This window comes from Gymnodraco acuticeps, unplaced genomic scaffold (assembly GCF_902827175.1).
Source record: "Gymnodraco acuticeps unplaced genomic scaffold, fGymAcu1.1, whole genome shotgun sequence".
Taxonomy (NCBI): Eukaryota; Metazoa; Chordata; class Actinopteri; order Perciformes; family Bathydraconidae; genus Gymnodraco; species Gymnodraco acuticeps.
This window is the reverse complement of record NW_022992130.1, coordinates 628,975-644,362: the sequence shown is the minus strand read 5'-3', so window position 1 is coordinate 644,362 and position 15,388 is coordinate 628,975. Positions and strand designations below refer to the sequence as shown.

Genomic DNA, 15,388 nt, shown 5'->3' with positions numbered 1-15,388 from the left:
CATATGAACATTTCAGTCCACCCTTGCTGCCACAGATCTTGAATCTGATCTCCCCCTTATCAACTTTCGTATTACAAAGTGCTAACTCCCCGTCTGCCCTTCTCTTGTCACTTGTGTGGGCCCGGGGCCAGGAGTCTGACCTGTGCTCTCTGTGGCATCCAGACTGCCTGCTAGCTGCTCCAGGAGGCGTGCTCTGGCTGCATTCCTGCGGTGTTTCTTGCCCTCGTAGTGCTGCTGGGCCATCAGCGGGTTGTTGAACCAGGCGCCGCACAGGCAGCAGGCAGTACTTCCCCGCTTCTCTTCCACCGTTTCCCCCGACCACGCCCAGGGGCCATGCCAGGTCAGGGGTAGGAGTGGGGCACGCAGCGGGGTCTGCGGGCAACGGGGTGGAAGGGGAGGAGTCTGGGAAAGATGTGAACAGTTATGAAGTGGAGACGGAGGGTGAGGAATGGATTGCACAGGGAGGAGGGGGAGCATATTAGTATAACATCTAATTGAGTTTGAAGGAAACAATCACATCAAATCTAAATATAATGATTAAATAACATTAACAGGGACATTCATTCATGTATTCATATCGAACAGATGCAGACACTGTCTTTCTGAAAAAAACTGATGAAATACCCACTAAATGTGAGAGCTGTAGGTTACTGATGGAGCGGTAGATTGCAGCAGGTCACATCTGTGAAACATAGATGAGGGTCAGGAGGAATCAGAAATCCAGGGAGCACACTGCAAGTGCTTTCCACTAACATCTACTACGTCTGAACCTTCCTGATCTATCTTATTTTTGTACCTACATCCTTTCATCTAATATTTCCTCCCCTTTCATCCCTATCTCTCCTCTCCTCCCCTCTTCTCTCCTCTTCATTTATTTTCCTCTATGAGGAAATAAACTGGGAAATGGAAAAAAAAGAAACAAGAAATGGCAAACTTCCAGGTGACCTGCTACTCGTGACATGACACTGGTTACCATGGTGATTGCCCATTAATAGCCAACAGGCACTGACTTGTCCACAGGACACGGTTGTGTCTCACGCAGCGAAGACTGCATGTGTGTCTGTGTGCATTGGCTGATTGGGTGGCAGTTGAATGTGGGAGGCTGTGGCGTAGTGGATAGTGCGTTGATGTTCGGCTCAGGGGAGCACAGGTTCAAACCCCACTGCAGTCAGCATGTCGTTGTGTCCCTGGGTAAGACACTTCAACCCAAATTGCTCCTGTGGTGATTGTCCACAGTATTAAGTATGTAAGTCGCTTTGGATAAAAGCGTCTAACAAGTAACATGTAATGTAATGAATGTATAATGCATATGTGTGAATACCTGTGATTGTGTAAGAATGATTAAAGCTCTTGTGTGTGTGTGTGTGTGTGTGTGTGTGTGTGTTAAAGGAATCCTCTCTGCTCAAACTGTGTATTTGATCACAGTGAGGGGGTGCTAGGTCCACAGCCAAATCGTGTGCGAAAGCTCATAATGACAGATGGCATGTCCAAATGTGCCGATTTGCCATCTACAATGTGTCAATGACGAGAACCACTTTGAATAACACAGGTTTTAAACATTTGATATTGATGGACAAAAGCCCACACACACATGCTTTTGAGCCCAAATTTGAGTCATAACACTTCTTTCACAATAACCATCAGCTCACTGATAACAAATAAAGAGCACTCATGAAGTTTTGGCCAGTGACAATGAGTATTATTTTTTGTGCGTGCGCCTGTGTTGACCTGACTCTAGCCCTGCACGCTGATTGGTTGCTCATACCTTGATGTGTATTCGGGCTCTGTTCACATAGTAACTGTATCTATGGCTGTGTCTCCGCTCAACTCACCAGCCACACCCACTCACATTCCCTTTGCTTGTGTTTGCCTTTGCCACACTATTATCTCACTTACAGAACTCAACCCAATAAACTCTTCTACTGTCATTTCGTTTTTCCGTCCTGAAACAGTTCATCCAAAAATCTCTGGTGCAGTGTGTGTGTGTGTGTGTGTGTGTGTGTGTGTGTGTGTGTGTGTGTGTGTGTGTGTGTGTGTGTGTGTGTGTGTGTGTGTGTGTGTGTGTGTGTGTGTGTGTGTGTGTGGTGTGTGTGTGTGTGTGTCCGTGCATGAGTGAAGATCCTGAGCTCTGACAGCCCTGTGGCACAGCTCGTGCTGAGCCGAGCTCCTCTGGTGCAATGTTCCTCTCCGTCCCTTGTTTTCCCACCCTTCCCTTTCTCCCATGACTCTGATCTCAGCACAGTGGAGCAGAAGTAAGTGTTTTTCACGGAATGGGGCACAGGAAGTGTGCGTGATAGTGTGTGCGCAGGAGGAGGAGGAGGAGGAGGTGGTGGTTTGGAGTGTGTGTGATGTGTGAAAGGGGAGGGAATGCAGGTACAGCTTCTGCTCTCCACCTCTCAAGGGCTTCTCCAACACACATGGCCTTTGCTTCCTCTCTCTCACTGTGTGCTCTGTGTTGATGTGTGTGTTGGAGTGTGTTTCTGTGTGTATGTTAGTGTCCATGTGTCCTGAGAAGCAAGTGAATGTCTAATTTGAATGTGCATGTATAAGTCATCCTGCTAATGTGTGTTTCTGATGATTGTGTGTGTGCATGAGCGTCTTTCTGTCCGCTCAAGCCTGTCAGCTTGGCTGTGCATCTTTTGCGGAGCGCTCATCTCAGAGCGATCATGAAGGCTACTTTTGACTTTAATCTCTCCTGAAATCCTCTTCTTCTCTCCCAGGTCACTCTTTCTCTCTTCTTGTTCTTGTTCTCTTGTTTCCTCCAGGTCCCACTGTCACAAAACCACGCAAACTCCACGGCAGCGGAAGCACAGAAGTGACACTTCTACAAAGTAGGCCAAAGTTTAGCAGAAGTCACTCGGCTTGATTATAACACTCCATTTTGTGGCCATTGTGTGTTTATAGCGCTGTGAATTCTCTTTGAATTCACATTTGAACCTCATTATGTAAAGCTCCCCTGGAGACGACACACGAGCACTGACTATTCGAAAAATGCTAATCTTAATCAATCATGAAAGCATGAACAAAAATATAAAAATTGTGCATGCCTTGATTTTTTTTAAGTCATTGTTTTATACTTACCAGAAAAAATGAAAGGCTGTCTGTGAGCTTCACCTTCAAAGTGTAACTTCCTGGCCTCTGGCATGTTAGCATTCCCAGACATTTCCCTCTGATATCCAGGCTAGACATTTTGACTGAAGCATGACTAAAGCTTTCCAAATCCACTTCTGATAAAAAATGTATGCTTTGAACTCAAAATAATTCTCACTCCAGTGCAAAAGTTGCAAAAACTAGATGTGTGGATTACAGAAGCGTGTGCGAGCAGAGGTGAGGTGTCTTTTCGACTAAGGTAATTACTTTTGGGAGTCAGTGTTCAAACAGCATGATCGGAATTCAATAGAGGTATTGATCAGCTTGTGTAGAAACAGCTGATCACCAAAGCACTGGTTTACAGTCAGTTGTTTTATAGATTAGACGTGTCAAGTTTCACTTTCAGGTCTGACCAGTAAAAGGACAGGATCTGGATTATACTCTTTTCTCTTTCTTTCCCTACAAACTCGACTGATGCAGTAGTGGAAGAAGAAGAAGTCAAGTTGTGCGTATAAAATCTTACTTAAATAAAAGTACAGAAGTATCGGCATCAAAATATACTTAAAGTAAAGGTGTGTGATACCTGTGTTTGTGGGCTGGTCATGGCTGAGGGCAGGCTTGGGCTGCTCCCCCCAGCACCAGGCGGACTCTCTTGGCGTGGGTTTTGCCTTGGTAGTGCGACTGGGCCACAATGGCGGAAGTGAAGAACATGTTACACAGCGTACAGCACTGTTCCTGTCCACCTCGGTCTCTGAAACATTCCTACAGGAGGAGAGCAGAGGGGGGAGAAGGTAAAGGAGAGAGACAAGGGAGGGAGGGAGAGGTCATATGAGACCAAAATGAACCATATGGGTGGAGGGGTCGAGGGAGATGAAAAAGAAAGAGGTTGGTGGAGGTGAAGAAAGGAACGATGTGAGAAGAGAGGCAGCGAGAGGTGAAGGTGAGAAAAGGCAGGGGGGATGAAAAATGTGAAGTTGCCGTACTTTGCACTGACCTCGTGGACTGGTCTGTTTCACACACACACACACACACACACACACACACACACACACACACACACACACACACACACACACACACACACACACACACACACACACACACACACACACACAGAGAGAAAGCAAAGAGGAGGCTGATCAAATATTCATCTCTCTCTGGGCTGAGACTGTGGCTTGGCCCTTTCACCGCCGCTGGATCATTACTAATGATGAGGGGGAGTTCTTCCCCACGGGAGGGAGCGAACACAAACAAAAAGACCAACCGCCTGATTGACACAAATATACAAACAAAACAAACAAACTCTCGCCTACAAATACACACAATACACAGGCACACCTCTATAGCTTTTTCAGTTTGTTTATGCCATATATGGAACTAAACTCAAGGGAAAAACAATATATTGTGGACTGCACGTCAATAAAAAGGGATTCAATTCTGGAAATATCGGGTAATAACTGATGTAATAGGACAATTGCCTGTAAACCTTGCTCCTATCATGCACATATTTTTCTAAACTAAGATAAATCACAACATAATCTACAACACTAAGACACAAAGGGCAGTTATGGAAGACACTAAAAGTATGTCTCCACAGCAGTGTTTGGGTTAAGCTCCTTGTAGTTCCAGTTAAAGAAAATTGAAATTCTTCATCACACAATTCTCTTGTGTTTTTCAACTTTGTGGTGAATAGGCCCTTTCCTGTCCCCATGCATACAGCAAGGGTTTGATGAAAGACTTGTTTTCTGAGTGTGGTGAAAAACAAGTTGACTGGCCTGCACAAAGACCTGACCCTCAACCCCATCCAACACCTTTGGGAAGAAATAAGACGGACTGTCAGCCCGGCCTCATCGTCCGACATCAGTCCCTGACCTCACTAATGCCCCGTGGCTGAATGGAATGGAGCTCCAACAACTTGTGGACGGCCTTGCCAGAGGAGTGGCTGTTATTCAGCATATTAATACTTAATGTCCAAGATTTCAGAATTAGATATCGCAATCACATATGGGTGCGATGTTCAGCTTTCTCATATACATATAAATAAATGGAAACGGGGATTATTTACATTTATATTTTTTTAATTCCTGTTTGAAGAAAAGCAGTATTTCACGGTTTCAGAGCCAACCTTTTAAATTCTACATAACTTTTCCCCCAGTTCGTTTCTTCTTCTTGCTGCTCATATTGAACCTCCACCCTCTCGCTGTCTGTTCATCCAGACTTGAATTCTCTTTAAGTCTTTCTTTGCCTCATGTGAACTCTTTTTTGGTTTGCACATTCCTCCCTTTTTCTATCTCTGTTTTTTCTCTTTACAATGGCGCTCTAGTGTCAAGTTGAGATCAGCGAGACAGAGGACAATAATAGAAAAGTGTCAGCGTCACAACACCATATCTAAGTCTGTGAGTGTGTGCTCTGTTTTTCTGTGTGTTTGTGTGTGTCTTGTGTCAGCCCTGGTTAGCATCACGGACAGTGAATGTGCGACTTAAGGACACCTTTACCTCCCAGGCCTAGCTTTGTCCCTCAGCTGTCTCTGCTTTCTTTTTCTAATACTTTCTGTTTCTCTCACTCTTCTTCTCTTGCTTTTGTCATTGCCTTGCCTTTTCTCTCCCTCCCTCTCTGTCCCCCCCCCCCCCCCCCCCCCCCCCCCCCCCCCTCTGGGCACCAGTCTCAGTGACTCTGTGTGTTGTGGGATGAAATATTTATCTATATTGGCAGGCCCTCGCCACCTCCACTCCTCCTCCCTCTCACCTCGCCTCCACTCCTCCCCTGTGTCTGTCCCCGCTGTGATCATGTTAAGAGCTAGCTATGAACTGGTCCACCCCCCCCATCTCCACCAGTAAACTCAATTTCCCTCTCCTTCTCAGTCACTACAAATTCATTTTGGTGTGCTTTATTATGAAGCATTGTCTCAGGTTGCCAAATGAAGATAAAGGCAAGTTTTGTTTTGATCTACAATATGTTAAGTAAATATGGCTTCCCTATACTTAACTCATAGTCTTCATTAATCATAGTCAGCACCCATGAGGACAAGTCTCCTCTCCTCTCCTCCATTACATCCTTTTCACCTACATTTCCCCCGCTTCCTCATTACCATCTCCCCCTTGTTCTGTTCCATCTCCTCTCTAATGTGTACGTTCTGCTCCTCCTCTTGTCTTTTTCACTAGTCATCCTTTTGCTCTTTCCCTATACACTTCCCCCCCTCGCCTACTTTGTCTACTTATTCTCTCCCCTGGGCAGCGCTGCTGAGATCTTGTTCTACTGACATGTTGTTGTACCAGGATGGGGGAAATCAACCACAGTGAGCCAATGTCCCAAAACTGCATTTTTTGTTTTACTCCGGACAAAGCGGCTGAGATGAGTCTCAGTGGCAGCATGTAGTGGTCTCACCTGTCAAAACACACTGAAAAGTAAAAGCATCAGTCGACCGCAAAGGGACTAAAACACAAAGAAGCGTCTTCATGAAAGAAGACGGTAGAACAAATCCTGTCGCTCAATGACAATGTTACACGAGGGATTTAGTGACAGTGCGGGGAAGGTTTTAAACAATCTCGAGTGTGTGGGTGAATGACATATGAATAAGTGTCATCTCATTACAGCTGCCACTCCACTACGCCACTTCAAACAATAAACAGCATCTCTGACTCACTGTTTTCCTCCATCTTCGCTCTCCGCTGAAAGTCATCAACCTTTCTGTTTCTTCATTTTAGTTTTCTAGATTCCTGCCTCTGCTCGTTTCAATTTTCCTTTCTAGTTTGCTTCTACCTGTCGCACCTCGCACATCGGTTGAGACTGATTTGCATGCGACCTAATTGTCGAGTGTGTTTCTGTTTGTGTGTGCAATGCTGCATGTCTGCCTGTGTATCCACAGCCTGTTAGTGATGCCTGTGTATCGCAGAATATTTGGTGTTGGGTTGGTTTCATGTTGCTCGTGCAGCTAACAATAGACTCCTAATTAGCTGTGTTAATCTTCCTCTCCTTCTGTTTTGCTTTCTCTCTGCTCCTCCTTACTTCTCCAACTGCTCTGTGTCGAGGCGCTGTGGGAAACATTTCTAAATATACACATTGAGCAGCACAGGAAACAGACGCTCTCATTTGGAATTTGAAGGAGTGCTGAAAGTGTAAATTAAAAGGACCCAGAGTGCAGATATAGCATTAGAGGAAAATAATAGGCGAGAAAAAACACATTTTGTTATCTCTTGCCCTTTGCGCAGGTAAAAAACTGCACAGACGGAGAAAGAGCATGGTGGAAAATCGGGGGGAAAAAACGGATAAAGTCCCCTCCCCTTTCATCTGGGAGCACCTTTATGACCTACTTTCTCTGTTTGTTCTCTGACACTTTCTCACACACACAACACACACACACACACACACCACACAACACACACACACACACACACACACACACACACACACACACACACACACACACACACACACACACACACACACACACACACACACACACACCACACACACACACACACACACACTTCAAGGCATGGCATTTTGCACTGGGTAGACGCTGGCATTTCATTCACTCTGGGAAAATCTTTCTCTGCTGTTCCCATTGGAATGCAGCATGTCAATCAGTAAGAGAACAGAGGGCAAAAATACTCAAATAAAGTGTAAGAAAAAAAGATTAGAAAACTGGGAGATAAGAGAACAAGATGAAAGACGAAAATCCCAAGTTGTATGATGAGAATTTCATCTGTGGAGGAGCTTCCATCTTCAATCAGTTTTGCAGCATTGTCGGATAATCAATGTCACATCTCTGCGTGAAAGGTTACGAGCAAATTGCTAGCTGAGGCGGTCACGGTGCGTTACTGTATGGCAGATGAGGTGAGTGTGTACATGAGCGTGCACATGGTCTGTTCAGTGTCCCGTATGAGGGGGCTGAGTCATGTCTTATTCACTTAGGCAGACAGATGAAGACGCAGGTGTGTTCCTACAGTACAGTTGTAAACCCATGCGCCTTTGACATGCCCAATAGTTTGAATTTAATACATCTAAGTGCACTAAGGAACATGGGTGAACTAAGAAACATTAATGCCCATTTCCAGAGTTTTACACTATTACATTATTCTGAAAAGATTTATAAACCTGCTTCCCCCCATCATTTTCCTTGCTCGGTATAAGGAAGCTGTGTCTGACAATTTCCACTACTTTCAATCCAACATTCACACCCTTCACAAAGCGATTGTTCAACATTTCAAACAGTTTTGAATTTCTCTAAAGCTCACCTAAAACTCTTTATGCAACTTTCATGTGTCAAAACGATTGCAAAAGTATGAATGCCTTTCAGGAGCGACTGTCAACATATGTGTTGCTTTTATCCGCATATTTAAGCAATTATCGCCTCTCTTCTCTCTATGAAGACTGGCTTGTCACTCTGCCTTCAAGTGCGGCGGTAATAGCAATAAACACTAGTTCTTTTCGAGCATGACCTGGATGTTAATGGCTTACAGTTCTTTATCTATTTTGGAAATATTCTCAGCATCTAGACTAATAGAGTTATTCAATGAGACTTTATACATATGCTGGGTGAGAGGATGGAGTCAAAAATCACACACATAATTTGTCAGGGTTCAAAATGGTTCATTGCCTATTTATGAAGGGCAGCCTGAAATCACTTATACTTAATGTTTGCAAATATTTGAGTTTTTATTATGAATGTCCTGTCTTTGGAGGACAGAGGGTCATTGCTGTTCAAAGCTAATTGGCCGTGGGCTCAGGGTCTTGGCTGTGGTACTGTGCCGTTTTTAGAGCCGCTCCACCTCTTCCTCTCTCTCTCTCTCTCCACTCTCTCTGATTTGTCAGTTAGTTTGATAAGCTTTATTTTTCCACCAGCTGTGTCCTCAAAGTAAATGTATTGTGTATGTGTGTATTATGCCATGTGGGACTTATGGGCTTGCCTGAGAAATGGAGCACACAATGCACTATAGTAAAGCTCCCTGGATACAATAGCCACATTTCTTTTCACCGACGCAAACACACAAAGATGCACATATCCAAAGTCAACATTGAATCAACACTAAATGGCCTTTTTTGCTCCATCAACTAACTGTGGATACAAATGCAACCTCAGCTTTGGCTACAGTTGCAGAAAAGAGAACAACAAAACAATTTCAAACCTACAACACAAAGACAGACTCACAAATATCAGCAATGCACTGACCTCCCTAGCCAAAGCCTGCAATAGTCCGATAAAATGCTGCTTGGTGGCGTCTGCACTCACTAAATCTAGCCAGAAACACCAGGCAAAACCTCTTTTGGGAGAATTATAACGCACAAGTGCAGACAATAGATCAAACAAATATTCCCATGAGCTGCAATGGCCGAGCCAGAGAGTGGACAGGCCCAGGAAAGGATTAGACAAAGACAAGTCAACTCTGTTTGTCAACTACAGCATAAAGCCACACATTCACACATTTCAGCATGCAGATCATTGTGTTTCCCAACACATCTTCAGAGTTATTTCAGCTTGAGATTGTACCACAAAACATTACATCTTTAAGGTAATTCCATGCACTAATACTACATGTTTAGCTTGAAAGTCGAGATCAAATGTAAATAGCATTGTATGAAAGACGCAACACAGACACAGAAACACACACATGCAGGGAGCTTACTGGGTTATCTGGCCGCAGTCTCTTGGAAGGGGGTCCTCCATCTTCTGGGTGAAGCATGTAGAACAGACGTACCTTGTTGGCATGCTTCTTGCTCTGAGAAAAAGACAGTAAGAGAGAGTAAGAGTGTCAGACAGTGAACTGAGATTTATTTTATCAACTGAGCCAAGTGAAAACCAAAATCAATGACTGTCACTCCACCTCGGCCATTTCCTCCAAGCTTTTATCTCTGCTGCAGTTGATGATGCTAGCAGACGGTTTTGCTCCCGGCTAGGTGACTAATGGTCCGGGCCAGCCTCAGCTTTTTGGGAGCCCTGAGTCAGATGTTGGGGAAGGGAGAGTGGTGCGAGGGCTCTTTATTTCACCTGTGCACACTGGCTCTGTAAAGTGCTAAATGAAGTGAGGCAATCGTTTAGAGGGCAGTAAAATGTAAACAATGATATCCTAGTGGCTTTGTGAAATAGAAAGGCAAAGAGCCCTTTTGGGGAATCATGATTAATATCATTTAAGATATGATTATAATTGGAATATATGAGTGTACAATATAAAAAAGCTATTAGTGAGCTTTACAGTTCAAGTACTTTGAACTGTTAGTGTTCGTGCTGCTTCATTGATATTGTTGTGTTTTCGGCCCACCTGGCTGTGGGTGTTTTTGTTTTCTTTGAATGGTTTAGGCCCAAAATACATTTCTGACCTCCTGCTAAATTATGAACCATCCAGATCTCTCAGGTCTTCAGGGACTGGTCAGCTTTCTGTCCCCAGAGTCAGAACTAAACACGGTAAAGCAGCGTTCAGTTATTATGCTCCAAATATCTGGAACAAACTTCCAGAAATCTGCAGGTCCGCTGCAACTCTGACTACTTTTAAATCCAGACTAAAGACTTTTCTTTTTGTCGCTGCTTTTAATTGAACTATTCACATCTTAAACTGCACTGTAACTTTTAAGTTGTATTTTTTCTTTTAATGTTTCTTTTATTATCTTTTCTTTTTAATGACTGATTTTAAATGCCATTTTCTTAATGTCTTTCGTTTTTTGTAAAGCACTTTGAATTGCCTTGTGTTGAAAGGTGCTATATAAATAAACTACTTGCCTTTTCTCTATAAGCTGTGATAAGTGAGCTGTCCTTGAAGCTGCTAACTCTCACTTTATTTCAGAACAATGAAAATCACTGGACATGCTGCAGGGTAAAGATTAGTGTGTGTGTGTGTGTGTGTGTGTGTGTGTGTGTGTGTGTGTGTGTGTGTGTGTGTGTGTGTGTGTGTGTGTGTGTGTGTGGTTCTATACATATCCTTTTATTGTCATGCTCTGTGACCTTCACTCCTTTCTACAATGTGACAACTATTATTATCTATAAATTCCAGTGCTGCGACAATTTTCCAGAAGCAAGTAAGAAATCGAATCTATACCGTCACATATTGAGTCAAATATAAATTATGATATGACAATGCAGGGATATAATTGGGGTTACAAAGCTTCAAGGTTGAACATTGATGATGGAATTGATTAAAAGTGACAAACCATATATAAAAAAAGAAAAAATGGCTTTATCCGCCAGAACTGAAATGACATGTGAAGGAAACACTTTGCTGTTGATCGGTGGAAAAGTATACGTTTAAATGTATATAATGGCTGAGAACGGCACAAAGAAATTGCATGGGAGAGTGACAAGACTCTGGACTGGCTGCCTCAGTGCTTAGATTGGATCGTCTGCCCCGGGGAGAATAAATCCCCCCCGCCCGCCCCATGCCTCCGCACTTGTCAGACTACTTTAATGCATTTTTTCAGTGCTTGTGTGTGTTGGTGTGTCTGAGTGTATGCTTGTGTTTATAGGTGTATAAATGGTCATGCAGTCGATGGCTCCGGGATACGGGCTAAAAGTGGGACCTTGTGTCACCATGGTTACCCCGCACTAACCCTCAACGCCTGCCCTTCTCTAAAGGATCTGTCTCCGTCTCTTCTGCCGCTGTTTTCCTCAGTGTCAAATCCAGTTGGAGGAGACACACAGGACAGGTTTTTCTCTGTTTAACGGTTTAATATTCAAATTGTAATCCAATACTACATAACTGTAGGATTAAAGAACATGCAGGTTCCATCTATTTTGCACAAACAGGGCTCAAATGTGCATATCATATGTCTGCACTTGCATGTGGTTAGATTATGTTCTTAAAAACAAATCCCAAATAAGAAAATATTGGTGAAAACATTTCTTCTTAAGGCAGTCAATCTCTCTCTCTTTTTTTTTTTTTTAGAGCTACCAACAACACAGAACACATTTTATTTGTTTCCAAATGTGTTACGCAGTGGAGACAGGGATAACATTTATTTTTCATATTGACAAGTAGATTCATATTTCACTTGCTAAAGGACCCATTGTTCACAGTTAACATTTGTGTTAGTTGTTGTAGTCCATCTATGCAAGCCAGTTTATGAATGGTAGTTGTAAGCAAGCTGTTATTGCTAATTGTTGTACAAACCTGCTGAAGTACAACAGTTATTCTTTCGGTGTTTTTATCATAGATCGAATTGTTCAGGTGTATTACTGCCTTAGTCCTGATTAGCATCGACTCCAGAATCCTCTTCCTTAAATCATCCCACATTAAAGTTGTCCTTTCTTTGACCTGCTGTTGTTGTCTAACATATTATGTTACCCTCTGTATGGAAAGTGCTCTACAATTAAAGCTGCCTTTTGATTGCCCTTTATTTGTATTGAATCTAAGATGCAAACTCCCACTCTCCCTGCCTTCAAATTATGTATTGTCTTCTCTCCTTGGTTTACTGACCTCTATAGAAAGTAAAGGTGACACTGAGAACATAAACTGAGCTGGCCTACTCTCTGCACAGATCAAGGCTGTGTGTTTTTGTTGGAGGAAAGTTGCAATGCAGAAATACTTTGAAGTGAATGTGGTTGGTACACATGCATGCACGCTTAATTCTCTCCTGATAAGGGTATTGTCCTCATTAGTCTGCTTGTTAATCTCAATTGTGTCTTGTAATCAAGGACAACCTCAATGCAGTACACACACACACACACACACACACACACACACACACACACACACACACACACACACACACACACACACACACACACACACACACACACACACACACACACACACCCTAGTTAAACATTGCACAGGGCTGATTATTGGATGGCTTTTCATTAAATTGCTCAAAGGGAGACTGCTGAGAGGTAGACTACATTAAAACAAAAAATCTGCGTGTTTGTTTGTGCAAATGACTAACATTACCATGCAGCATTAAGTCTATGTATAATGGATGAGCACAATAGCAAAAGTACAAATAAGACTGATGCAAAGCGCACCAATAAGAAATCTGCTCATCAAAGCAGTGTTCATCGCAGCATTTTGTTTTATTCAGTTGTTGTCAAACATTCGTGTGTAAGTGGAGACGGACTCACCTCGTAGTGAGCGGTGCGCTGGGACTCAGAGATGAGCTGGGCATTGCAGATGTTACAGTAGCTCTCTGTGAACAAGCCTCCGTCCACCACGCCCGCAGACTTCATCTTCATCTGAGACTACACAAACACAGGACCAAACATAAGTAAATATGATAAAAATGCAGAATGGAATACAGTGTTAGAGGTGCGTAAGCATGCATCTCATCTCAATTTAGATTTCCCTTTAGAGTGACAGATTGCACACGACAGTTCATCCCAAATACATGTTGATCCTCTCTGTCAGAACATCTTCTCTCAGATGATGTTGGCTCCAGTCTTGAGAACAGTGGCCTGAGGCTTTGGCTTGAGTTCCTGCTCCTTACTTAGCAATAAACGTATATATATATATATATATTTAAATATATATATATATATATATATATATATATTTAAATATTTAAACATAATGTGATAACGCTCACTTAACATGGAGTTAGAGTTTCATTTAATTATGGTTTTAATTATAATGTACATTTTTCCAAACCAACAGGTAATCGTTACAAAGTTATATCGAATCATCAAGATTATATATATGAAGTCAAAAGTATGGGTCCTCTCAAAGTGCTGCATTCATGATACACAAATGGGTTATGAGCATGTTAATGTTGCAGTGGTTCAAAGTGTTCCTATTCTTAACTACATAATCAATTACTTACAATTCAATTACAAGTTACTTTTCAGACATCCATGTTGAAGAATAATAATAATAATAATAATAATAGCTTGGATTTATATAGCGCCTTTCAAGGGACCCAAGGTCGCTTTACAAGTAATAGGGCAAAAACAAACATAACAAAACAAAAGTCAGACAGACAAAACAACAGATCGATTTAGGGGCCGAAAGCCTTGGCAAACAGATGGGACTTGAGGGCCCTTTTGAAGGCGTCAAGTGTGGGGATGTTGCGAATCTCCGCAGAGAGAGCGTTCCAGAGGGTGGGGGCTGCCACACTGAAGGCTCTTTCCCCGAAGGTTCGCAGTCTGAGGACCGCAGGTTCCGGGGTGGGGGCATGTGGGTGAAGGATAGGTCCGATAGGTACTGGGGGGCAAGGGCATGGAGGGACTTGTAGGTAAGGAGGAGGACTTTGTAGGAATAGTGTTAGGAGTTGTCTTTGTCTGACTTAATTTACTTCTATTACAAAGATGTGGTATTAAAATCCAGAATAGGACATAGTGGACTCAAATATGTCATGTTTTGCCTTCTTTGTGATAAATATATTCATCTCTCCAACTCTATAGAGTCATTTTACAGTCTTCACTAAGCTCTGCTCTGACTGCTCTCATTACTTCTCCAACCTTTTTTTTCCTACTGGGCTGTAGTGACTAACAATCCCAAAGCTTTCCCTACCACCCTAAATTTGAATTTTGACACTCAATTTTTGCAAGCTTAGAAATGCTTAAAGACCCACCATTCCCCCTCTTTGCATAGGTTTCTGAACACTGGCAGGATGATAATAATGCTGTAAAGCTGCACAGTACAGCCAATAGCAACTTGGATAAGGATTACAGTCCCTGGGTTGAATTGTTATAAGGTCTCCTTCAAGATTCCCTGGAGAAAAATGGTTTGTTAAAATGTAGTCAGTGGTAAAACTGTCTGACCAGTAACACCATGTAGACCTGAGCATCCCACTGGGAGCCAGCTGGGTCCTTAAAAACCTGGCAGCAGTGTTTTTCTTTAAATGTGATACTGAGCACCGTAATAGAAAATGGTTTAATTATGTGCTCTGCAGTGTTGTTACATTTATATTCTCTTCATTATGTGTGCCCTGTAGGCAGTGCTCTGACAGGGTAAGGGTGAATAACGGGTGTGTAGGGAGCGGTCCAGGAACATCAACCATTAAACTGGATGAGCTCCTTGCCCCGAGGAAGCGTCAGGACAGTGCTTGCAGCGGCAAAGTGTTTTATAGAGTGAGATACATGAATGCTGCAGAGGTCAGCTCTAGTTACTCTGTCCAGCACGGTAGCCGGAAAATCACAACATTAGCGATGAGATCAGGAAAAAACGACTCCGTGTGTCAGCAGGGAGAAGTAGCGACAGGAGTTGGTATTCTTTATTTATAGTCTAGGGTGTAATTACCTCTAAGCGAAAGCACTGACTCTCACACGGTGACACACATGTGAGCGCACACACATTTTAACACACCACCGGTAATTACCCATGTCTGTTCTCCTTGTCTGTTTAGTGCACCTTGGCCCTTCCAATTAACTACCGACATG

General features: G+C 43.0%; 1 protein-coding gene across 1 annotated transcript in view; it reads right to left on the bottom strand.

Moving 5' to 3' along the window:
• zgc:171482 (zinc finger protein) overlaps positions 1-15,388 on the bottom strand; it is a 63,265-nt gene that overhangs the window by 26,618 nt on the left and 21,259 nt on the right. The window contains 7 exon segments of the mRNA XM_034203837.1: positions 141-282; positions 284-402; positions 797-863; positions 3,674-3,721; positions 3,724-3,852; positions 9,717-9,809; positions 13,136-13,252. Coding sequence (XP_034059728.1) covers positions 141-282; positions 284-402; positions 797-863; positions 3,674-3,721; positions 3,724-3,852; positions 9,717-9,809; positions 13,136-13,252 — 715 coding nt within the window.